This window comes from Cavenderia fasciculata, assembly GCF_000203815.1.
Source record: "Cavenderia fasciculata unplaced genomic scaffold Scf_Dfasci-G-b-285a01.f1-5, whole genome shotgun sequence".
Lineage (NCBI taxonomy): Eukaryota > Evosea > Eumycetozoa > Acytosteliales > Cavenderiaceae > Cavenderia > Cavenderia fasciculata.
Window position 1 is genome coordinate 803,832 of NW_004457708.1, and position 26,200 is coordinate 830,031.

The 26,200-nt window shown below is 33.1% G+C and overlaps 10 protein-coding genes across 10 annotated transcripts; 5 read left to right on the plus strand and 5 right to left on the minus strand.

Annotated features, from left to right (window-relative positions):
- Positions 1-553: 553 nt before the first annotated feature.
- On the minus strand, positions 554-887 carry DFA_04011 (uncharacterized protein; the record flags this gene model as incomplete). The annotated part of the gene is made up of 2 exons (XM_004366364.1): positions 554-762; positions 878-887. 2 exons carry the CDS (start codon positions 885-887, stop codon positions 554-556), a joined length of 219 nt encoding a protein of 72 aa, XP_004366421.1.
- Positions 888-1,251: 364 nt separating this feature from the next.
- DFA_04012 (uncharacterized protein) lies at positions 1,252-1,579 on the plus strand (the record flags this gene model as incomplete). The annotated part of the gene is made up of 2 exons (XM_004366365.1): positions 1,252-1,261; positions 1,365-1,579. 2 exons carry the CDS (start codon positions 1,252-1,254, stop codon positions 1,577-1,579), a joined length of 225 nt encoding a protein of 74 aa, XP_004366422.1.
- A 205-nt stretch (positions 1,580-1,784) lies between these two features.
- hspG8 (heat shock protein Hsp20 domain-containing protein) lies at positions 1,785-2,486 on the minus strand (the record flags this gene model as incomplete). Its single annotated transcript, XM_004366366.1, has 1 exon — positions 1,785-2,486. One exon carries the CDS (start codon positions 2,484-2,486, stop codon positions 1,785-1,787), a length of 702 nt encoding a protein of 233 aa, XP_004366423.1.
- Positions 2,487-2,845: 359 nt separating this feature from the next.
- DFA_04014 (uncharacterized protein) lies at positions 2,846-4,221 on the minus strand (the record flags this gene model as incomplete). The annotated part of the gene is made up of 4 exons (XM_004366367.1): positions 2,846-2,850; positions 2,916-3,344; positions 3,404-4,060; positions 4,155-4,221. 4 exons carry the CDS (start codon positions 4,219-4,221, stop codon positions 2,846-2,848), a joined length of 1,158 nt encoding a protein of 385 aa, XP_004366424.1.
- Positions 4,222-4,536: 315 nt separating this feature from the next.
- On the minus strand, positions 4,537-5,259 carry hspG12 (heat shock protein Hsp20 domain-containing protein; the record flags this gene model as incomplete). Its single annotated transcript, XM_004366368.1, has 1 exon — positions 4,537-5,259. The coding sequence occupies one exon, from the start codon at positions 5,257-5,259 to the stop codon at positions 4,537-4,539; it is 723 nt and encodes a 240-aa protein (XP_004366425.1).
- A 59-nt stretch (positions 5,260-5,318) lies between these two features.
- Positions 5,319-7,299, minus strand: DFA_04016 (uncharacterized protein; the record flags this gene model as incomplete). Its single annotated transcript, XM_004366369.1, has 5 exons — positions 5,319-5,376; positions 5,513-5,580; positions 5,985-6,337; positions 6,528-6,915; positions 7,000-7,299. The coding sequence occupies 5 exons, from the start codon at positions 7,297-7,299 to the stop codon at positions 5,319-5,321; spliced, it is 1,167 nt and encodes a 388-aa protein (XP_004366426.1).
- A 300-nt stretch (positions 7,300-7,599) lies between these two features.
- pigV (phosphatidylinositol glycan) lies at positions 7,600-17,472 on the plus strand (the record flags this gene model as incomplete). Its single annotated transcript, XM_004366370.1, has 21 exons — positions 7,600-7,643; positions 7,866-8,277; positions 8,351-8,451; positions 8,537-8,753; positions 9,344-9,681; positions 9,753-9,945; positions 10,573-11,024; positions 11,158-11,815; positions 11,888-11,974; positions 12,050-12,136; positions 12,221-12,463; positions 12,555-12,818; positions 12,917-13,012; positions 13,069-13,284; positions 13,686-14,061; positions 14,133-14,241; positions 14,317-15,416; positions 15,668-15,690; positions 15,732-16,027; positions 17,363-17,400; positions 17,438-17,472. The coding sequence occupies 21 exons, from the start codon at positions 7,600-7,602 to the stop codon at positions 17,470-17,472; spliced, it is 5,385 nt and encodes a 1,794-aa protein (XP_004366427.1).
- A 531-nt stretch (positions 17,473-18,003) lies between these two features.
- gapA (RasGTPase-activating protein) lies at positions 18,004-22,789 on the plus strand (the record flags this gene model as incomplete). Its single annotated transcript, XM_004366371.1, has 6 exons — positions 18,004-18,534; positions 18,620-18,880; positions 18,960-20,642; positions 22,180-22,362; positions 22,442-22,620; positions 22,717-22,789. 6 exons carry the CDS (start codon positions 18,004-18,006, stop codon positions 22,787-22,789), a joined length of 2,910 nt encoding a protein of 969 aa, XP_004366428.1.
- A 134-nt stretch (positions 22,790-22,923) lies between these two features.
- On the plus strand, positions 22,924-23,094 carry DFA_04019 (uncharacterized protein; the record flags this gene model as incomplete). Its single annotated transcript, XM_004366372.1, has 1 exon — positions 22,924-23,094. The coding sequence occupies one exon, from the start codon at positions 22,924-22,926 to the stop codon at positions 23,092-23,094; it is 171 nt and encodes a 56-aa protein (XP_004366429.1).
- Positions 23,095-23,330: 236 nt separating this feature from the next.
- On the plus strand, positions 23,331-26,137 carry DFA_04020 (uncharacterized protein; the record flags this gene model as incomplete). Its single annotated transcript, XM_004366373.1, has 6 exons — positions 23,331-23,381; positions 24,084-24,205; positions 24,287-24,706; positions 24,785-25,063; positions 25,136-25,531; positions 25,615-26,137. The coding sequence occupies 6 exons, from the start codon at positions 23,331-23,333 to the stop codon at positions 26,135-26,137; spliced, it is 1,791 nt and encodes a 596-aa protein (XP_004366430.1).
- Between the last annotated feature and the right edge of the window lie 63 nt (positions 26,138-26,200).

A 26,200-nucleotide genomic window follows, 5' to 3' on the forward strand; every position in this document is an offset into this window, starting at 1 on the left:
TAGAGGACACTTTCATATTGTTCAATATCTTCACAACCATCGCACAGAAGGATGCACTACCAATGCCATTGATAAAGCTGCTAGATATAATCATTTTGAAATTTTAAAGGTAAAATTAATTTATATTAAGACTGAACAAAGTTTTATTTACTATTATTACTTTTTACTTTATAGTTTTTACATTTCAATCGAACAGAAGGATGTACAAAAGTGGCTATGGATCAGGCTGCTCGAGCGGGATATCTGGAAATAGTAGAGTTTCTTCATAAACACAGAACTGAGGGATGCTCTGAATGGGGTGTTCACCATGCTACACCTTCTTTCAACCCCAATTACAATGTTGTAAAATACCTATTGGATAACAAACTTGTACCCAAACATTTAATCAAACGCGATCAAGTCAATCCAATATGCTTTGAAGTTGTCGAACTTGTAAATCAATATTTGGATAATGATGAAAATCAATAAATTAAATGAAATGTAGGTAGGTAACTATTTGATTATCAATTATTTATTTTGATAAAAGTTTGGTTGGACACAATGATATTGATATTTAACAACAGTCAGCACCACGATTACCACGACCAATATTAATATCAATATCAATATCGATATCAATATTATTACCACGATTGCGACGACCACCACAACATCCTCTACCTGCAATCATCGATTCACCAACTGTTGCTGACACATTGGACGATTGGTAAGATGAATTTTGGATAGCATGACCAGAGACTGCTGAAAGTTGGGATAGATTCTCTAAAGAGAAATTAAAACAAGAAGAGATTTAAATGGAAGAGAATTGGAAATTGGAATGTTAGAATTATACAGATATCTATGGATCGATGGATGACAATGATTTTCGACAACATACTGAATAACATTTTGTTTGTTGGTATTTAATTGAAAGTAAATAGAATGATTTATTTGAATTAATTAATATTGTTAATTTAATGAATTGAATACTCTTTAGTGTCATTATTTATAGTTTTAGCAACCAACAATAATTACTCCTAAAATCAAATCAAAATCCCAAACAATATTAAATATTCCTATTTTAGAATTGGGGGGTGTATTAGTAATCATTTTAGAATAATACTTTAGGATTTTTGATTGATTTTAACAACCGTTTTACATCATTTACAAACTAATAAATACTCTACTTTTTAAACTATTTTAATTCATCAAATCAAACATATACAAATATTATTATCAACTACCAAAAACAATTATCCTTTCAATTCTAAAATGATCTTTAGTATGTATACAATTATAAATAATTAAACATATTTAATATATTCACAGTTATTTACCAACCATCTATCTTTCTTTCTCTTATTCCATTTCTTTTCTCTCTTTAGAAAACCTATCCAAACTATCACCAATTACCAATCATGGAGCCAATCAAAATGTAACAGTCCAAAGTTATTCAGATGTATCAAGTGATTCTGTTAATTCCATTGCTTGTAGACGTCGTCGTGGATGTTGTGGTGCCAACAACATTGATATCGATATCGATATTGATATTTGTATCGACAATGGTTTTGGTGGTCGTCGTGGTGCTCAATGGTGGTAACTATACCATTCACCATACATCATGAATGATGAATAATAGATAATAAACTATTATTCTCAATTTCTTGTTCTCAAGAATTGGATGTTTAAAAAAGTTATTATAGTTCAAATTGGAACAAGTTGTATAGTTTTTATTTATTTTTGCAACATAATTATTTACAAATATTATATTTACAGCTATTTAGAGAATGATTAATTGAATATATTTAGTGAATATTAATTTTAATATGTTTTGGTGGAAGTTGTTTCTTCTTTGGAACAGTGATTTGTAAAACACCATCAGTATGTTTGGCTGTGATTAATTCCAGTTCGAGGTTATCGGTCAATTCAAATGATCTACTAAACTTTCCATAACTAATCTCTCTACGATGGTATTGTGTTGTTGATTTTGATTCTTTCTTTTCACTATTATTATTATTGGTAACTGGAATTGATTTACTTGAATTATTGTTATTATTATTGGAATCGGTTGATGGTGATGGTGATGCTTTGTTTGATGATGGTGTCAAATCTTCAAAATCTTCTTCGACTGTTGGTAATTCGACATCATTGTCTGATGAATTATTGGCTACTGGAATTGATGGTGAAGATGGAGTGGATTCCAATGTTTCATAAACAACTTGCTTCTTGTCACCAGAGATGGTTAAAACATCCCTTTCAATATTTAAATTGATATCTTCCTTTTTGACACCTGCCAATTCAGCATTGATAATGAATTCAGTCTCTGTCTCGGCAATCTCGATTCTTGGTGACCATGACGATGGAGTTGGTGTTTGTTGACTCTTTCTTTGACAATGTGATTGTTGTGCTCCAGTAGTAGTTGATTGTCTACTACACGATCTTGATGATGGTGAGGATGATGATTGAGAATCACCGAAAATGAATGGATAAATGTATTGGTATTCCATGATTATTTATATTATTAATTAATTTGTTAGATATTTAAAATAGTTAAAAATATTATTATTTAATTGATGTTGTATTTAATTGTATTTGAATTGAATGATATTGAAATAATCAACAATTGTCTACTATTTATATTGATCGAATAATTTTAGATTAATTTAAAAAAAGTAAATATTAACGTCGAATGGTTGGGAAATATTAAATTTGGATGAAAAGTAGTAAAAAATTAGATGAAAACTCGTTTTTCTCATCGAGAATTGTAATTTTTTGGATTCCACAATTCTACACATAAACAATGCATGTCATAATATTCCGTGTAGAGTCATTGAATATTCTATGAATATTAAAAAGAAGATTGATTCTATTCTATTTAATTTTAATTTGTTTGGGAGGTGGAGGTGTTTTCTTTGGAATTGTTATTTGTAAAATACCATCATTAAATTTGGCTGATATATCTTCCAAGTCTAAATTCTCTATCAGTTTTAATGATCTACTAAATTGACCATATATTATTTCTCGATGATGATATTTTCCAGGTTCTCCAGAATTCTTTTCTTTTTCATTAATTAATAAAAAAGAATTACAATCACTATTTTTACTTGTACTATTATTATTATTATTATTATTATTATTATTATTATTATTAGATTGAATGATTGGTTGTTTTAAAATAGGAGCAGTAGGAGGAGGAGGAGGAGGAATAGCAGAAGACTTTAAATCTTTGGGATCTGAAGATGATTTATCAACTTTTGATTTTGTAACAGATGGAGGAGAAGGGACAATAAATGGTATGGTGGAAAGAGATAAAGGAGGTTGTGAAGATATATTTGGAGGATAATCCAAAAAATCTTTCCTAAAACCTGTAATAATCAGGAATCCCATTTCAATGTTATCAAATTGATATTCTCTTTTTTAACACCTGGAAGTTCTACATTGAGAATAAATAATGAATTTAATTCTACAAGATCTACTCTTGGCGTCCAAATGGGGAAAGTATCCTTGATACCGTGTCCATATGGCGACGTTGAAATGACATGATCATTGATACTATTATTATTACTATGTTGTATAGGAGTGGTTTGACAAGAGTTATATTGGTATGTTTGGTTTCTTGGTACTTGAACAAAATTATGTAATGTATGGTAGGGATCATAAGGAGATGGAGATTGAGAAGGAGAAATTGGAGGAGGAGGATGAGGATAATAAGGGTGAGGAAGAGTAGATGTAGAAGGAGAAGTATGATGGAGAGGAGGAGGAGGAATAGGATTGGGATTTGGAGTAATATATTCTGAATATTTAAATCTTTTAGTTGAAGGATTGGTATTGGTATTGGCACTATTATCTACCGATGTTGTTTCAAATGAATCTTGTTGTTGTTGTTGTTGTTGTTGTTGTTGTTGTTGTTGTTGTTGTTGTTGAACAGGATCATTTTTAATCCATTTTGGCAACTCTGATTTAGCAATCATATGTTTGATTTTCGTTACTAGTTGGTCTATTGTCAATTCAGTAAAGTAGCTATTCTGTTGAATTTGTGTAGCCAATTGACTAATTGATATTGGTTTACCAGCATTTGCTTCTATTCAATTAAAAAAATATATTAGAAAGATTAAGATTATCATTTTTGGGAGAGAGAGATAATAGGCAATAGTACTGTACATTTATATACATACTCTTTATTTTCTTTACATTTGATTTTAATTGTTCAACCATATCTGATGTCCATTTTACCTTTGCCATTTTTCTAAAAGATTATTTTATTATTAATTATAATTTACTTTCTTTTTATTTTTGTGCTCTTCTTCTGATGATGATGATGATAATGAAGAAACTTTAATAATGAATCTGCAAGAGTTTATCCATAGCATCTGACAGACACCACACCCCTTTTAACTAAACCACACCACCCCACTTCATCATAAACAAAATGAGGAAAAAAACAAAGTTCTTGAAAAACTATTATTATATTTATTTATTTATTTATTATTTACAAATAACATTTTGTTATTATTATATTTAAATTTATATTTATACTATTATAACTATTAATAATATTTAATGAATATTAATTTTAATATGTTTTGGTGGAAGTTGTTTCTTCTTTGGAACAGTGATTTGTAAAACACCGTCATTATGTTTGGCTGTGATTAATTCCAATTCGAGGTTATCGGTCAATTCAAATGATCTACTAAACTTTCCATAACTAATCTCTCTACGATGGTATTGTGTTGTTGATTTTGATTCTTTCTTTTCATTATTGGTAACTACTGGAATTGATTTACTTGAATTATTATTATTATTGGAATCGGTTGATGGTGATGGTGATACTTTGTTTGATGATGATGACGATGGTGTCAAATCTTCAAAATCTTCTTCGACTGTTGGTAATTCGACATCACTATCTGATTCGTCGTTCTCAGTTGTGGATGGAACTGGAGGTGAAGATTCAATCGTTTCCTCCAATTGGGCCTTTGATTCATAAACAACTTGCTTCTTGTCACCAGAGATGGTTAAAACATCCTTTTCAATATTTAAATTGATATCTTCCTTTTTGACACCTGCCAATTCAGCACTGATAATGAATTCAGTCTCTGTCTCGGCAATCTCGATTCTTGGTGACCATGACGATGGTGTTGTTGGGGTCTGTTGACTCTTTCTTTGACAATGTGATTGTTGTGCTCCAGTAGTAGTTGATTGTCTACTACATGATCTTGATGATGGTGAGGATGATGATTGAGAATCACCGAAAATGAATGGATAAATGTATTGGTATTCCATGATTATTTATATTATTATTATTAATTAATTTGTTGGTTGGGTAGATATAATAATTATTATTATTTAGTTGATGTTGTATTTGAATTGAATGATATTGAAATAATCAATAATTGTCTACTATTTATATTGATCGAATAGACATCTTTGAGTTCCGTTATTTCGAGACTTATTAACTTTCTTTTAGATTTCACTGAGATGTGCAGAAAAATTGGATGAAAACTCGTTTTTTAATGAGACAGTATAGAATACTAACTATGTGTCACGACTACGACTACGTTCTACCACTCCTCTTCTACTTCTTTGAATATTCCAATTGTCTTCCTTTCATTAACGATATGATTCGTTAAATCATGACGTAGATATACTATGCAATGACTCAACTCCACTCATAGAGAGTAGATAGTTAGTTAGCTAGTGCATGCAATTAACAATAATCTATCAATGAAGATCACACTGTATGCTATTTGTTTGATTTTACTACAACACTAACATTCTTCAACTACTTCTTCATAAACATAATACTATTATTATTATCCTAATCAAGTCTCTATTAAATTATATATATAACATATTATTATTAACATTATTATTATAACTAAGATGAGGAGTCGACTGTGAATGAAACCAAAAAGGGTTTTTAAAAATACTATTATTTGTGTGATTATTTATTAATTTAATTAATTGATCTAATTAATTTAATTATCTAAAGTGATTTTATATAATACTATTGTTGAATTTGGATCATAAATAAAAGGTGAAGGTTTGACGAGTGAACAGTCATTTGTAATGTCGACAGTAGTGAATTTAAAGAGCTCCAACTCTTTTTGGAATACTGTAAAGGTGTCAATGTTTCGAATAGTCGATGCAATATAGGCAACCGTGTTGCGATATCGTGTGCACAATTGGTGTAATACGGATACAAGGTGTTTACAAAGGAATGGGTCATAGACAACATCTGCACCAACGATCACTTGAGGGTCTCCCAATCTCTCGTATTCCTTGTCTGTAATCTCACTCTCCCAATCCAATATTCCAATTGTACATTTATGTTTTCTTGTTGTTGTTGTCTCTGATACATCTAATTGAATTTCATCATTTGATTCAATATTGTCTACACGGCAAGGAGAATCAAGAGAAATGAAAAAAGAATAAAGAATAAATGAAGGTGAATGGGTATGTTCCAAAAATATTTACTTGATTCCATTGGATCAAGTATTAATAATCCCAAATATATATATATATATATACTTATATACTTATATACTTACTCAAATCCATGTTTTCCTTTAAATTGGTCAATACAAATGGAGAATAATCGGTTAGCATGACTTGTGAAGGTGACAAGCAGTCTAGTGCCAAACCAATCACACCCGTCCCACTTCCCAACTCCAAGACACTCTTTTGGTCGAATAGTCGACGATTAGACAACATAAAATCAGCCAAGAAATAGGAAGCTCCCCAAGTAGTCATACCAACCAAATTATATTGTAATTGATTCTTGAGTGTCATCCATCTACCATCCATCAAATATGATTTAAAACAATATTCTTTTGTATCATCATTATTATTATTATTATTATTATTGTTATTATTATTGTTGTTTCCAGACATATTCATATTTGACATAAACTTTTCAAGTAATTCTTCATTTATCTCCTAGATTGATTCAATCAATTAGTATCTATATATTCTTCTCTCTCTTTCCTTCTCTTTGTTTGTTTGTTTATTTTATTTACATACAGTATCATTCTTATCTAATGTATCCATGATGGTTCTAATGAATTTTGAACAATAAGGTTTGGTTGGTCGGTTGCTATGAGTTACTATTTCATGGGTGATGTAGTGTTGCATTTCATCAGTGATGATGATATCTTTTAGAGAGGTAAACATGCTAGGATATTCAGTGTGCAAGATATCCATCATCTTTTGAATCGGTGTCATTTGATGATAGAGTATTCTCAATCGGACCAAAAATGATTCGATTGTCTTGCTATCATTTGTATTTACATAAATTATATCTTGTGTCTCTTCAATTGACATGTCTATTATCTCTACCCAAACTCCTCTCTATCTCTATCTCTATCTTCCACTACTATATCTAACTATTAATCAGAATAAACCATTTTTTTGGCACTGTCTCACAAGGTGTGTCTCTTCAAAAAAGAAAAAGATTCATTATTAAAAAAGAGAGATATTAAATTAATACACACATATTTGTTATAACTATCTATTCTTATGGTTTTCTTGTACACGTGTGCTATGATCATCAAAGGGAGTGAGTGAAGAAGACACACCTTATCACAAAACAAATAATAATAATAATATACAATAACAAACAATATGAATAGTACACCAACAACCTTTATAACTTTACTTCGATCAAAGTATATTAGGTATTTGATATTTGATCAAATCGAACAAATATCAAAACAAATAACCTATTATAACAAATACTATGTACGATATGAAAACCAGGTTGGTATATTTAGAAAAGGTAGAGATATAGTCAAGTTGGATGACTTGCGAATGGCCTATATCTTTGGTATGCCATGGCAGTTTCTAAAACACTATCTACCCCCAATAGAAGAAATATCACTTTCAAAAAGATCGTATGCGATTAGTAAATACTGTTCACATCCAAATGCAACTTTAGAGACTGTCATTCAACTATTGGATTGGTCTGGTGATTATGCACCTGAACCTTATCAAATAGATATGGATCCACTCAAAAAGGATATATTCGAGTTTCTTATAGAGAAATATCATACACGTATCATTTGTCATCTAAGTATGTTAAGAATTGTCTATCTACATGCAGCATCAAATGGATACCTAGAGATACTACAACGAATAGATGACAGACGAACCTTGTGGATTGATTGTCTTGGTGATACAGGTGTCCTTCAAGCTATTAGAAATGGTCATATTAAAGTTGTAGAGTACTTGGCAAACAAACTTGGTAGTAACTACACTAAATCATTTTCAATCGATGATGCTACCAATTTTGAAATGGTCAAGGTATGTCACATCAATAATCTCTATCAATATATATTGACAAGTTGACCAAGTTAATTAACTTAACGTTATATAGTTCTTACATGATAATATAGCATATTCAATATGTTCAAAAAAATCAATGGACCGTGCTTCTTCCAGAGGTGATATTAAAACAGTAGAGGTATGTATTGTATTGTAATTAATTCGATTGATAGATTAATCCAACCCCTAACTCTATACTCTATACTTGTCCCTTTATTTAGTTTCTTCATTTTAATAGAAATGAGGGATGTACAACTCAAGCTATGGATAAATCATCAACTTTGGAAGTCACTCAATTCCTTCACACGCATCGTGGAGAGGGATGCACAGTCAATGCGATGGATAGAGCCGCCAAAAAAGGGAGATTGGATATCCTAACATTTCTCCATAACCATCGAACTGAGGGATGTTCATACCAAGCTTTTCGTTGGCCCTATCATTATGATGTCGCAAAGGTATGTATATTTATAATAATAATAATTATAATAATAATAACAACACGATCCAACCAATGTAATTATTAATTAATTAATCACATTACATTTCTAAGTTCCTTTATGATAACTTGGACAACCTTACCATTTACAATATCAAATATTACCGTCACATTAAATCTCTTTGTCAATATATACAAACAGAGAAAAAATAATAATAGATGGACGGGTCAGTGTATTGACGGAAAATAATATTAGACACACTACACTCTCGAGATATTACCCATTCAAACACCAATCCAGCAAAAGAACAAGAAAAAACCATAGTATCAAACAAATCGAACATAAAAAGGGGAACAACTAGAACAGGAAAAAGAGAGTAGTTAGAAATTTAATTAACAACCAAACAACAAATAATATAATAATATAATGCAATGAATAATCCAACAACACCACCACCACCTCCAACCTTTCTAACTATATTTAAATCAAAGTATATTAGATATTTGATATTTGGTCACGTGGAACAAATGTGAAAAGTCAAAATCATCGAACTGAGAGAATTGTGAGTGGCTCATACAAGTTTGTATGACAGACTCTGAGTTTTTCAGCTTGTTTGTTTTGACTTTGCACAAATATCACAAGAAATCATAGATTACCTAAAATATGGTGCAACAAGATGTAATTATAAAAAGGGAAGAGATATCATCGAGTTGAAAGATCTAGGAATGATTCATATCTTTGGAATGCCATGGGACTTTCTCAAAGACTGTCTACCACCAAGAGATCAAGTACCGCTACACATTAGATCGTTTGCCATCAGTCAATACTTGACACATCCAAACCTAACAATGGATACACTTGCTCATCTATTGGATTGGTCTGGTGAATATGAACCTACACCTGACCAATTAAACTTGAGTACTGTCCAAAAGGATATATTGGAGTTGTTCATGGACCGATTTCAATCCCTTGTCATTCATGATTTAAACACTCTTAGATCAGCCTATCTAAATGCAGCAACAAATGGATACCTAGAGATACTACAACCATATTCTACTACCCAAAGACTGATAGTCTTGGTTCTACAGGTGTCAGCCAAGCCATTAGAAATGGTCATATAGAGGTTGTAGAGTACTTGGCAAACAAACTTGGTCGTAACTATCGTCAATCATTTTCAATCTATGATGCTAATACTCATGAAATGGTACAAGTATGTAGAATAGACATGTACAATATACAAATTTGCATTTGACTAACTTAAATATTAATTTATATATATATATATAGTTCTTAACAGAATCTTTTTCCTTGATGCAAATAAAGTACCAACTTTTGAAACAACAACCAACATATATATATCTTCCATTTATTTCCACTTCCCATCAGATCTGATTTAAATATTATTAAATTAGAATTATTATAGATAATAATAATAATAATCTTGGTGGACTCTCTTGGTTCTTTCTTTTTTTTTAAAGTGTATCGCGACATGTTAACAAACCATAATTATTGACATTATCTCTATCGTTAGAGTATCGTATTAAACAAACATCCGTCAAAATGCAAGCATACCCAAAGAACGACCGATCGACCAACCGATTGACCCACCCGACCCAAACCTTCTTGCTCGCTTTCTTGCCTAGGACGTTTGTCAAACACCAAGTACAAGAACAAGAAAAATATTAAATCGCGATCATTCAAAGGAGAGCAAGATCAGAGAGTAGTTATGAATAGAAATCAAAGGCAACAACAACAAATAATAATATGCAATGACTAGTCAACCAACACCAACACCAACACCAACCTTTATAACAATATTTAAATCAAAGTATATTAGATATCAAAACAACTTGGAACACGATTGAAGCGTGATTATAGAAAGGGAAGAGATATAATCAAGTTACAAGATCTGGGGATGGTCTATATCTTTGGAATGCCATGGAACTTTATCAAACACTATCTACCACCAAGAGATAAAGTATCGCTTGAAATAAGATCGTATGTGATTAGTAAATACTCTACACATCCAAATGCAACGGCACAGACTGTTGTTGGTCTATTAGACCTTCGAAACCTTCAAAAGGATATATTAGAGTTGTTTATGAATCGTTATCAATCCCTTGTCATTTGCGATTTAAATATGTTAAGAGCTGCCTATATAAACGCAGCATCAAATGGGTATCTCGAGATACTACAACGAATAGATGAACACCAACGAACATTATTTTACTACCCAAAGACTGATTGTCTTGGTGATACTGGTGTCTATCATGCCATCAACACATATATGTATAGAATAATATATTAATATAAATCCAGAAAGAAAATAGATTGTTTTAATATTTCTATTTTTTTTTTTTTAAACTCCCCAGCTTGGTCTTTTTACTTTTTCTTTTTTTTTCTTTTCTTTTTTTTGTACAAGAATGTCAACAAACATTAAATTGACATTTATCTCTATCTTTAGAGTACCGTATATCAAACAAGTAATATTTGGTCAACTTGATTTAAACAACAATGACAACAACAACTACAATGGTTCAAAATACTTGAAAGGAAGAGATATTATCAATTTACCATGTCTTGGGATGATATCACAATATGCAATGCCATGGGAGTTTATCAAACATTATCTACCACCTAGAGACAAGGTATTACGTAAAAGAAGATTAGATACAATCTCTAGATACTGTACACATCAAAATGCAACATTGACAACACTATTACATCTATTGGAATGGGAACCAGATTATGATCCTCAAGGAAAACAAGATAAATCTTATTACGAATATCTTGTTTTACATATGACACGATTTGGTAATATGCAAGTGGTAGAATACATTGTCAACAAGTACCCAAACTTGGACTATACACGTTTAAAACAAGTAGCTGCTGAATTTGGTCGTCTCCCAATCGTCAAGCTACTAACTAGATTCAAACCAAAGTTTGATATCAATGCAATCGATTTGGCTGCTTCTAATGGTTATTTAGATGTTGTACAGTATCTACATGAGATTGGTGAATCTTGTTCAAAAGATGCAATGGACAGGGCAGCTTCAAATGGTCACATTGAAATTGTCAAAGTATGTATCAAATCAACAACATATGCATTTTAATAATAATAATAATAACCAATGGTCATTTTATAATTATAGTTTCTTTATGAAAATAGAACTGAAGGATGTGATTTTGACAGTATTCTATCATCAGTAGCATTGAGTGGTCATTTGGAAGTAATCAAAGTAAGTACATACATAGATACATACCCCTTTATTTCATTTACTTGATTATTATTAACAAACTTGTCATATGTAAAGTATCTTCATTTTAATGTACCACAATGTAAAGCCGATACAAAAGCAATGGATTGGGCTGCATCTAGAGGTTTCCTTGATGTTGTCAAGGTAAATATAAATATTAACCAAACTAAAATATATTTATTTATTTGTTTATTTATTTATTAATAACTCTTTCTCTCTTTTTTTTAGTTTCTACATCAATATAGAACTGAAGGATGCACTTTGAATGCTATGAATATGGCCTCAACGGCAGGATTTTATTCAGTTGTAGAATGGTTACATTTTAATCGTACAGAGGGATGCACTACTATTGCAATGGATCATTCTCCATCATTGGAAATCACTCAATTCCTACATACCCATCGTACAGAGGGTTGTACACGTCGAGCCTTGGGTAACAGTATTGCAAAATGTGATCTTGAAACTATCAAGGTAAGTAGTAATATAGTCAATCCAATAACCATTTTGTACTTCTCAACACATCTCTAACATATTTGAAATTAATTGATCTTCTTCTTTAAAGTTTTTGAATGAGAATCGTACTGAAGGATGTGAAAAGGGTGTAACAATAGGGTTTCACGCAAATCAAAATAATAGTTTGGAGATGATAAAATACCTATTTGCCAATGTTGTAAAGGTAAAATGTTCAGATGATGTAGTGTGTCAAGCTGCGATATGCGGACAATTAAATGTATTACAATATCTTCATCAGCTCTATCCTTTAATCACTGGATCAAGTCAAGCAATGGATCTGGCATCATACAATGGTCATCTAGAAGTTGTCAAGGTAAATATTAAAATTAATAATAATCATATTTAATCAATTAATTTAAATTTATTTATTTATCTTCTTCTTTTTGTTTTTTTTTTACATTATTCTACTAGTTTCTTCATTTCAATAAAACTGGTGGATGCACTCATGATGCAATGGATAATGCCGCTAGAAGAGGGTTCCTTGATATTGTTAAAGTATGTCTAGATGTTTGGAAATTAAATTATTAAAATAATAATTAAAAAATCAACTAACCAATTATTAGTTTCTACATGAACATCGTACTGAAGGATGTACAACGGAGGCAATGGATAATTCTGCCAGTCTTGATGACTCTATGGATATGTTAAAAGTGAGTAGTAGCTCCCAACCATATAATAATAATAATAATAATAATAATAATAATAATAATAATAATAATAATAATAATAATATTTATCAAATTTATACTCCTACCGGAGTATACTCTTATTCTACTATAGTTTTTACATTATAATCGAACAGAAGGATGCACAACGATAGCTATGGAGAATGCAGCCAGAAAAGGAAATTTAGATATGGTTATATTTTTGCACAAGAATAGAATCGAGTATTGCACATTTGATAGCTTTTGGCTAGACGGTTTCAAACATTATGAAGTGGCCAAATACCTATTCGATAACCAATTAATTAAAAATCGTCATTAAATGCAACATCAAAGAAGAATAAACAATGTCAAGTATCATCATCATCATTTGATTTAATATGTTTGCTAGCTTGAACTTCACACAAAACTGATTATAAAAAAGAATAATTAAATTCACTTCATTTCATTGATCTATTTATGTTTTTGTTTGTTTGATAGATAAATTAGATATATATTAGATATATTAGATAGATTAGGAAGAGATGGTGAAATTAGCAAATAGTCAATTAAACTATAATCAATATAGAAATACGATCATAAAGATTGCAGTTTGTAGTAGAATATTGGTTTGGGTGTACTCTGTTTTGGTAGCTCAATTTATGACTAGCTTTGATAGTTCTACCTCTCTCAACTCTGTCAATCCACTCAATGAAACGTTGGTACATGACGCTACACTTCAACAACAACATCTTACATTGCATCCTGCCAATCTCATCGACTCGCTCATTCGTAGAGTATTTGTTAAATGGGATAGTATCTATTATGTCAGAATCGCAGAGTATGGTTATGAATTTGAACAAAATCATGCTTTCTTTCCTCTTCTTCCTTTAATGATGAGATATTTATCATATTGTATGTACATAAAAGTATAATAGTTGGAATGTAATATATTGATCAATATAATATCCCTTTTAATAATCTAGTCATTTCAACGATTACATTTAATCAATTATTAATGAGAGATTATATAGTACTATCTGGTTTCATCATTACAAATGTTTGTTTTGTTATTTCATGTGTTCAATTATTCAAGTATGTAAACATACCCATTCATACCTACATACATACTATCTATATTGGTACTAACTTTTAACTACTCGCCTATAGACTTGGATGTATTCTATTTAAAGATCAAAAATATTCATTTATAGCAACATTATTATATGTTATTAATCCAGCTAGTATATTCATGTCGGCAATCTATACAGAGAGTGTATTCAACTTGTTTACATTTAGTGGATTGTATTATTTGTATGGAGCAGGGTTTTATTTAAACTCTTCTAAATCCATATCGATGGATGTTATGCCTTTGAGAAGAAGTGTACTCCTTAGTTTTGTGGCATCTATCTTTTTTGCATTGGCCACTTTTACACGATCCAACGGTATGTTGTTGGCTGGTTTCATCGTGTTTTATCACTTGTCTGGTATCTTTTTCCCAATTTTTAAACGTCTCTTTATCATGGCCAATAAGATTATGCGTGGTAATTCACCTATTCACCATACATCACCAATCCTTAAATCAAAGAATCTTCATCTTCACAGGTCATCTTCTTCATCCTCTTCATCTTTATCTTCCTCATCATTACCATCTTCTTCATCTCCAACCATCATCTCTTATATTATTGGATTTGTACTAGTTGGTATTCAAACTTTGATTATTATATCACCATACCTTTTATTCCAATATTATGGTTATTCAAGATATTGTGTAGGAGGTTCAGTGACAGATGCAAATAAATTTGGAGAATGGCCTAGAAGTTGGTGTTTAGAGAATAGACCAAATCTCTATGGATTTGTTCAATCACATTATTGGAATCAAGGATTCTTCAATTATTATGAACTTAGACAGATTCCCAACTTTTTATTGGCAGCACCTATTGTCATATTGGCCAGTTGTTCCGTGTTGAGTTACTTGCTCTACTTTATCGATCATCCAAACGACATGGCATCTACCATTACCAAACTCAGACACCGTGCCTCAGTAGTCACTGGTCGTTCGGCACCATCGCCATACTACACCTCTCAAATCCTCCCATTTATCGTACATCTTGGAATACTCGTTGTATTTTGTACCACGTTTATGCATGTCCAAGTAATCACTCGATTCTTTAGTCATTCACCTCTTTTATTTTGGTATGCCGCCTCAAAGTTTTATACTTTAGATAGTAGTAATAGCGCTGATGTAAATACAACAGGTTTTAAATCACGTAATTTTATTTTGGGATATTTTATTCTTTACAATATACTTGGTTGTGTATTATTTACCAATTTCTATCCTTGGACTTGAAAGTCATCAAAAAATAATAAAAAAAAATAACATACCCATAAATTTTAATAAACACAATAGTACTCACCCAACTCGGACTATGGTGATCATAATTATTATCTTCATTCATTCACATTGCAATATTAATATACATTTTTTTTTTTATTGCCTTTCTATTTTATTCATATATAGGTAATAGAGATAATAAGAACAATGTAAATAGTAATAAGAATAGAGCCTCCAAACACAATTCTAGAAGTTCCTTAACAAGTTCTTAAAAGCTTTCTTATTAAGAAAAGCGGAGGATTGGGGATCAGTCACTCACACATCAATCACCAAGGTCGTCCTAATCGAAGATCTCATAACCAATCACCTCGAACAGGTCAGGGAATTATACAAGGATCCAACACTTCATCAACAATCACATCAATCCTCTTCAGCAGATCTTTCAGCAATAGAGATAGAGGATAAGAATAACAATAATAACACTAACGAGTTATTAGTACTTAGGCAACAAATGGAAGTGCTAAAAGCACAGTTGGAAGAATCCTTGTACGCAGCAAGGATACCTCCTAACATTAAATGATGACATGAAGATAATAGACGATCTTGAAGATCCTGATAATTTCATTGCTCAATTATTAAATTAATAAATACCAACGCATTTCGCAAGTACTAAAAGGTGCCTCGATCTGATTGCTACTATTGTTCAATTTCAATGTGTCTATTGACCAGATCTCGCTAGATCTTTCATTGTATAAACACCTTGAAATTGAACAACAGTAGCAAAACACCTTTCTGGAACAACCAAAATGGGTAAGCATAAATTAACCGATAATAACTAGAACCTACTTACCATCTTATCTTTTTATGTACTCTTCTCTACTCTAGCACGTATTTATTTATTTATTCCAAACATGTAGCGCTAAAAATGGCTCTATTAATAAATAGCTTTCTATGACAATATTTTTTGAAATTGTCAAAAATGTTCATTTGGTTGTCGCGACATCCATTCGTTCTTGTCCCTCTTGTCTTTTTGTATCCCTACTGCCCATCTATCACAACAACGATGTTAATTAATTTGACATCAACAACTTTTTAATTAATTAATTAGGGGCGAGTCTTTGAAGTGGTGGTTACGAGCTTGTCAACCTCGAATAATCTATTAGACGAAAGAGAGGAGGGGGTGTGACGATTGCCCTTGCTTGATCTTTTTAAAGGAACCACCAGTTTTTTTTTTAAATAATAATAATAATGTTGTGATTATTGTTTGCACCCATTTTTCTTATAATGATAATTTAATTCAAACAAACGTTGTTTGTGATTAGAAAACCCATCCCTCTCTTATCACACTACTCCTCCTCCACATTGTTGTTGTTCTTCACCTCACCTATCCCTATCTATCATACACCACTTCATAGAGCTCATTTTTTTGAAGATATTATACTTACTATTTATTTATTTATTTATTTAACTATTTGCACACAGAGAAAAGCAAGCAAAGCAATAAAGCACTATTAAAAAAAAAAAAAAGTAAGAAGAAAGTAGTACTCCTCTCCTCTCTTGTAGTTTCAGAACTACAGTGGATTCAATTCGAGGTTGGCTTTGTGTTGTGTGATTCGGTAGTAGATCATGGACTCTGTGAACGACCCACGAGATACACTGTGCGCAAAGTTTGATTTTAACAAAAAGCGAATGCCAACACAATTTCTGTTAACCAAAAAAATGGGAATTTTCATGCGGATAAAAGATCATGTTCCTCTTGTTTGCAAAGAAAAACAAAAAATATATTTTTGTTGTTATTTTTATCTCACATCAGTACACAGCAGCATAGAATAGAATATACACCACCGAACTTAACTTTGTATCAGGATAAAAAAAAAATAGTAATAGAGTAGAAACACAACAACAACAACAACAACAAAGTAAATTATAGTTAGTTGAGGTCTATCTATTATTAAGATAAAGTAATATCACACCAACAACCATTACAATAATAATAATAATAATAATAATAATAATATCCACCCATCCCAAATCAATTCAATTCAATTCAATTTTAAAGTAACCGTGTTTTGTGTGTTGGTTGTGAGTGTGAGTGTGTGTTTTTGTTTGTTTTAAGTACTTAATTCTACTTTGCTAAAATATCATATCATATCACAATAATAATATTATTATATCTATTTTATTTGTTGTAAAAGAAACATAATTGAACAAGAAAGAAAGAAAGGTATATCTAGCTAGAGAGTGAAAGAAATCAGAGATTGAGATATACAGAGAGAAAAGTGTGTTGTCACACAGAGTGAGTGAGAGATATTATCTTGAAATCTTTTAAGGTTCAAATCTGTCATCACCATCATCATTATTTGAACAAACAAACATTTTCAAAGTTCATTTTATTAACTGTCTTCTTTCTTTCTTTATCCATTCTATCCTATCTTATCTATCTTTGTTCTTTTAGTTTTTAATCAATTATATTTATTTATACAACTATTATCACAACAATTTATATATATATTTATTAATTTATGGAACCAAAGAATATGTCTGATCAATTAATGGTAGATGATGACTCGGATGTCGAAGTGATCGACTCGTCCGACGACGAAGAAGACTCAAAGAGAGACAAGAAGCAAGACACTGTATCATTAAAAGAGTTGAGCTTGATGCGAGAAAAGGGATGGATGTCTGATCCACGTCTCGGATCATTGTTGGATGCCAAGCCAGGTCGCAACTCGTTCAAGGACGACAAGTCATCACCATGGTTTGAAGAACGTCAAGTCATTGCCGTACTGATCCGTGCTCGTGTCACTCTTCGTGAACTCATGCAAAGAAAATATAACGACGATCGATTAAAGTCAGGCAACTTGAGAGTATGCGAAATTCAAGACCTACTCAACAAACAAAAAGAAGATACAGAGACTGATTGGATCGCCGAGATTCAAGAGTTAAAGAGAAACATGATTGCTGAAATTCGTCGTAATCATCTATTAGAAAGAGATCTTATTAAATTAGATAAACGTATTGCTTTATTAATTAAACATAGATCAAATATTAAAGTAAATAGCAAAGGAAAATAGAAACAAAAAGAATACTTTTATACTTATATATATTTCTTTTTTTTCTATTTTCTTTTCTATTTAGGAATTATTATTAGAACAAGCAAAGAAAGCAAAAAAGAAAAAAGGAGATGAACATGGTGATACAGTATCATTGGATAGTAAACAATTGGAATCATACCAAAACCTTTTCTATTTGTTGCAAACTGAACCACATTACCTTGCCAAACTCGTCACACTTGTTCAATCAGATCAAATGGATATATTTTTAGATACCGTCATATTAACACTCTTTGGTGATGCTTTTTCCCCAAGAGAAGAATATCTTATTCTTAGTCTTTTCAAGGTAAATTATAAAACAAAACAAAACAAAACAAACAAACAAATATTATATGTTTATTTACTTTTTTCCATTTTTATACTAGTTGGCAATTGAACAAGAAATGTCATCAATTAAATCAGCAGTTGATTTAATATCAGTAGATTCAGTTGTACCAAAGATGATTATTACTTATACACGTCGTAAACAAGGACACGAATTTTTAAAGCAAATCATAGCACCCATTTTGGAGAATTATGTCATTAATGTACCAGACCTCAACCTCGAGTTGAATCCAGTGCAAGTGTACCAAAACATGATCAGCGAGATTGAAATTCAGACGGGTAGCAAGAGTACACTCAATAGAGGACTTGCCGAGGAACAGATCATCCAACTCAAAGAGGTGCAAGACATTTTGGCACCACGTGTCGAAAAGTGTATTTCCATCTGCGAACGTTTCTTTACTGGTATTGTAGAGTCACTCAATCGTTTGCCATATGGTATTCGTTGGATTTGCAAGCAAATCAAAAACATCTCTGAAAAGAGTTTTGGCAGCAAGCCAGAAGAGATTGCAAAGGTCATTGGTTACTTTGTCTATTACCGTTTTATGAATTTGGCCATTGTTACACCAGACGCTTTTGAAATTATCAACAAGGAGTTGTCGATGATTTCAAGAAAGAATCTTGTCAATATTGCAAAGGTGTTGCAGTACTTGTTTACATTAAAGACTTTCCAAAACCAAGGTGGTGAACGTTGGATGCAACCCCTCAACACTTGGATCCTCAGCAAGACTGATATTGTCAAGCAGTACTTTGAAGATCTCGTTCAAGTGACTGATCCATCGGAATACTTGCGTGTCGACAAGTACAATGAACTTACCCTAAAGTTGCATCCAGTCGTTGTCATCTCACTCGGTGAAATTAGTCAGACTCATCGTTTGTTGCTCTCTAATTTATCGTCACTCAAGCAAAAGGAAAAGGAAGACCCACTCGAGTTGATCCTCAAGTCGTTGCCACCCGCCCCCATCAATGTGTCGGAAGAGAATGACCGTGAAATCCAACTCACCCTCACCAACCGTTTCAAGGAGCATATGGAGCGCGAGATTTCCACATCGGCATCGTTGCTCGCCGAGACCAAGGAACTCGTACTCAACGTCTTGCGTTCCATCCCACAACAAGCACTCAAAGACGACAAGGACGACTTTGTCGCTGTATTAAAGTCGGCCGCCCAACATGGCCACCAGACATCCAACCATCAACTCGTCCTAAACTCTGAAAAGATCCTCGAAAATCTCAAAAAGATGGAGGCTGAAGGTTCAGTGTCTTCAGTCAACCAATACGAAGGCTTTATCCGTATCATTGCCATGGAAGTGATCAATCGTCAAGAGATTCGTGAGCACCAACGTAAAGAACGTATGCGTCTCACCATTGCCCTCAGAGACTTGCGTAAGCATCAGTCCTATCTCAACGAACAAATTCAACATTACACTTCCTATCTCAAGGATGTCCTCCTTCATTACACTTCCAAGGATGGAAAGAAAAAATCCAAGCCAGTCAAGATGGCCTACAAGGAACTCAGCAAAAAGGGTATCATTGTCGAGTCGGAAATTCCAAAAGCTTCACATGGCTCGACCAACTTTTACATTTCTTCTGATACTCCAGGTATCTTCGATATAGAAGCCAAGATTGGAATTATGCCAGTTGGCTCTGTTAATCTCGAACTCGATGATCTCTTGGAAAAAGCTGCTGCTGGTATCCCTCACTTGAAATTGGATAACATTGTACTAGATGTAAATATGACACTCCATCTCTTGAATAGACATTTCTTGAAAAAGATTAAATAAAAAAGAGAAAGAGAAAAAAGAAGATGAAAAAAAAGGAAAAAGGAAAAAAAAATATTATAAATAAAATTAAAATGATAATCTCTAATCAAAAAACTATTAATGACTAAAAAAATATAGAGTTAGAGGAAAAAAGGGAAAAATCAAATAGGTATGAGTCTTCAATCATCAAGCATAAGAAATGGGTTGAAGAGTTGATGATGAATAGGAGTAGGTTACTACTTATAGGTAGAGACGCACTATAAGAGGTGTCTCTATCTACAAGTAGTAACCATAGTCTAATCATGCCACGAGTGGTTGCGAAATGATGAATGATGAGAGGTGGTGCATAGACAGGAGAGGTGCAGTGCCTCTCCCCCATCCATGAGAGGCACCCTCCACCTCTCTCCTAGCCAAGAGGTGCCTCCCTCTCCAGCCAGCCGCCTCTCCCAGCCATTGAGAAGGCACCCCAAGCCAAGAGAGACACCCTCTCCCAGCCATTGAGAGGCACCTCTCTCTCTCTCTCTCCTCTCCCGAGGTGCACCCCTCTCCTAGCCAAGAGAGGTTCCCATCTCCTCCATTGGCCGTCAGAGGCAGGTACTGCTCTCTCCTCTCCCGAGGTGCACCCCCTCTCAGCCAAGAGAGGCACCTCTCTCTCTCCTCTCCCGAGGTGCACCCCCTCTCAGCCAAGAGAGGCACCTCTCTCTCTCCTCTCCCGAGGTGCACCCCTCTCCCAGCCAATAGAGGTATTACTCTCTCTCTCTAAGCCTCCCTCTCTCCATGGCTGGGAGGTACCACTCTCCTAGCACCTCCTCTCAGCCAATAGAGGCACCGCTCTCCATCTCCCAAGCCAAGCCCCTCCCCTCCCCTCCCAGCCAAGAGAGGTGCACCCTCCCACTCACAGCCAAGAGAGGCACCCCTCTCCTCTCCTCTCCTCTCCTCTCTTCCCAGCCAAGAGAGGCACTCCTCTCCTCTCCTCTCTTCCCAGCCATGAGAGGCACCACCCCTCCTCTCCTCTCCTCTCCTCTCTACGAATTGAGTGTCTTACTTGCAGTGATGAAGAGTCACGCACAAGCGATGAACTGTATATATTACAATAGTAGATTGGGAAAGAAAGTTAGTTATGTGCGTATGGGATCTCCCCTTCACAATAGTAGCGATGAGAAGAAATAGAGAGAAATAACAAATCAAACCTAATCATCAAGTTTGTGTGAATACATACAACTATCCAGCTCTGATTAATAAACTGTAATACTATCTACAAATACTTCAAACTTCTCTTTACATGTAATAATTATACCAACAACAATAATACGAAACAAACAACACCACCCACACAACATTTTATGAATAAATTGGTTAAAAAAAAAAGGCAAAACTAGAATAGACATCTGTCAGTCCTCCTCTTCAAGAAAATGGGTTGATTTTTCTTTCTCTAATAGATATCAAGCAATATCCTCATTAAGGGATGGGTTGAAGAGTTGATGTTTACTCTATTAAACATCAGTGTCTCAATCATCAAGCACCCTCGAGATGGGTTGATATTTCTACTAGAAGTACTTCTAATAGGCATCAAGCACTCTCCTCAAGGGATGGGTGTATGACGTTCAACTTATCCTCATCTCCCTCCTCCTCTTCCTCCTCCTTCCAACCTATCAACATTGGGGTTTACAACAATAAAGGGATGGGTGTATACGAAGCATCCTTCAACTTATCCTCATCTCCCTCCTCCTCCTCCTCCTCCTCCTCTTTCTAACCTATCACAATAGAGGGTTTACAACAATAAGGAGATGGGTGGTATACGTAGCATCCTTCAAATTATCTCCTCGCATGCCCTATCAACAACAGAGGGTTGGGTGAATAAAGAGATGGGTGTATACGAAGCATCCTTCAACTTATCCTCCTATTCTACAACAACAATAACAACATATTATACATATTATAAAAAGTAAGAAATACAATTAAAAAAACAAGTATAATAAAAAGAATCAAATTACTAATTATATTACTATAAATATAGAAAAGGATATAGAATATGATCGAGAAGATGTCCTAGAAATCATCATGTCGTTCTCAGAGGTGACCAACGTGAGAACGCCAATTACAAGGTTATATGATTCTCCAAGTCATAGGCCAGTCCAAGTTGGCTAGTCCATCCAACAAGTCAATGAACAAGAATCTTATGAACAAGAGTTTATTGGTCATCTTGTCTAAGATGAAACGCCATTGTCGACATGTATACTGTACGAGAATGACGTTTCCTCTTGGACAAGATTATCGTAAATGTTTAAGTTGCCATATTGATGCCAAGAACAAGGCGTTCTGTTACCGTCACTGGCTAGATGATCTTGCTCGCCAAAGAGATAAAAAAGCGGTGGTACCAATCGTCTCACCTATCAATATGGAATCAAGTGGTGAATAAGATGATGAAAACAATGGAAAGAACTTTGCAAAAGCCAAGAACCACCAAAAAGAAAAAAATCAAATAAATAAATTACTGTAGGTTTGTACATTACATTATGTATTATAAAGAACTGTTTATTGAACTTATATACATTCCATTTCTAACCGCCAAAGAAGAAACGACTTGAGACATGACCACAACGAATCATCGAAATCAAAAGTAAAAAAATTTCTGTAGAACTACATTTCTTTACAATGAATGTCAATGAACCATTTACTACTTGCGATCGTTATACATTTACAAAAGTAAACTTTTCTCGAGAATACAACCTGTTCCAATTGGGATAACAATATCGAAAAAATTGATTAATATTATTTTGTTTGTGAATCAATTATTTTGTTCTTTGTGAACAAAAAAATTCATTGAAATTGTGTGATCATTATTAGCATTGGTGAAATGTTGGCACATTTCTTTGTGATCGTCAAACACTCTCTCTCTCTCAACTCCACAAGATACTAGATCAAGAATCAATCGATTGAAATGAGTTCAAAAGACTATTAGCATCATCAATACTGATTCGCCGACAATGTCGGTTGACAATTGATCAGCAATTAGATCGACAGATACACAGTTGTGGGGTTGGTGCCAATGGAATGTGTGTCGACACAACACACTCTGACCGAAAGTCATCTCTCCACATTATTATATTAATCAAAAGATATCTTTACCCCTCTATACTCTATTATACCCACCTCGATCAAAACTTTAATCGGGATCGCGATTTCAGGGCGTGTACCCACGAGAACCACTTTAACGGCATGCCCCAAACGACGCTCAAATCGATTTCTGTGCAACTTTGCTAATACTATACACACGTGGTATTGTATCAAATCAAAAATAGTTTAAAAGAGAACACAAAGTAAGCCCAAACAAACAACTATAAATATAAGAGAAAAAAAGATCTCTTCAAACCATTCTAATATTATCTTTATTTTAATTAAAAAAAGATGTTTTTTACAAGTAAATTATCAATATCAATACTATTAATTACACTAATCTTCATCTCAATATCAAATGCTTGGCTTGATGATGATGAAGTTCGTAAATACCTTTATCCCTATATCACAGTGTATGTAAAAAATTAAATAATCATTAAAGAGTTTGAGAAAAAATATTAATTAATTATTATTATACTTTAAAATATCACTAGTGATACATTAGAGAATCAAGATCTAAAACATGGACAATATGGATTTGTTATCTATGGACCAACTAGTTATAGTTGCGAAGTTAAAGTTGCTGATGGTATGGGAGGCATGAGTACAATCACCAAGATGTTGCCTACATCGGACGCTAAACTTTCCGCCAGATTCCCAATCACTTCGAGTGCTCCTGAAAGCTACAAGACCTTCGATGTTGGCTTGCACGGATACTATACCATCGACTATGACCAAAGTGAAAAGACCAACAATGTATTCCTATCCTATGCCAAAAACTATGCCAAGACTGACCTCTACAAAGTACCACTCTATGCTTGGTACGCCAAACAAGCAATCTGGAAGGAATACGATACTCCATTCCATTCTGAAAGTATGATCCTCAAACAACTTGATCTAGCAATTAATGATGCGTATGTATAAAACAAAAAAATATTAATAATATTTTAAATTAAATAATAATTAATTATTTATTTCTCTTTTTCACACAGTGATATTCCAGACATGTCAGTTCAAGATAATATTTACATGTATACACAAAATTTCCCATGTTCTATATGTACATCCAAACTTGTGACCAAGGAGTTTGTTAATAATAGAAAGGCCGATTATGAATTATCCAAACAATTAAATGGTATTGGTGATTTCAAAATTGTCCAACCAATCAATTTCAATGAACAATTCCTCTCTGTCGATGCTGCCTATGGAATTAAAAATAGACTTCTTCCTCAAGATACTGAAAAACAAAGAACTTATCTTTCATTCTCAAGGTAAAACAAACAATCAATCAAAAGATTTCCATTTAATTAATCAAAACTTTAATTTTATTTCTGTTTCTATAGACAATGGGATAATGATTATTGTCATTATGGTAATGTTTTAAGTTTGTATCAAACTTATCAAGTTGTAGCAGCACCAATTAATCGTCATTCGTTTGTGATTGGAACTGCTCAAGATGTATTATTAGAGTTTGTACTTGGAAGTACCAAACTATTCAACCTTCCACAAAAGGACAAGGATCCTTATTTCAGATTCAATCTTCGTGCTCAAAGTCAGGATGCTCAGACTGCCGCCTTCAAGTACATGATCCAAGATGCCTTTAGATATTTCTATGAAGCCAAGATTGAAAACTTTAGATCCTATACCAGTTGGCAAGAGTATCTGGGTGAATTCGGTTACCCAGAAGCAATGAAAGAAGTAATGAAAAATGCTCTTGATAAATTCAAACAAAAAGATTGGTAAAATAGAAAAATAGAAAAAAACAAAACTAACTATTTTTAATTATTAATTTTTTTTTTTTTTATTCTCTCTATTTTTTTAGTAAATGGTCACAATCAATCTATAGATTAATGGGAGTAAAAGGAAATAAAAATGGGATGCCAATCAAGAGAACAGTTATGCCAATTGCACCACCACAAGGACTCAAACCACCTGCTTGTGCAAATATGGAGAGATTCCCATGCAAGCCAATTGAAAAGCTTACCTATTACAAGGTGAGTCAATTGTTCTTAAACTACAAGTACCCCGTATGCGAGATTTACAAGAAACAAGGCTACGAAGACCAATTCGGTGAAGTATTGGTATCTTCAAGTGGCATGAGCAACCAAGAACTCCAAACCACCGATCTCACCAAATTCAAAGACTCTAAAATCTCCGAGTTTATTACAAACTTTGAACGATTCTATTATGTCAAGCGTAGAGGTGACCAACTCCGTCCATGTGCTCAAGCTGCCTATGTTCCAGACAACAAGGATGAAGATGATGAAATTAGTCCAGAGTCTGATACCGATGCCGATGATATTGCAGAGAATACAAATGTTAATATTGATGTTGATCTAGATTAAAAAAATAAATATAAATTATTGGATGAATAAACTAATTAATTAGTTAATTAATTGATGAGGGTA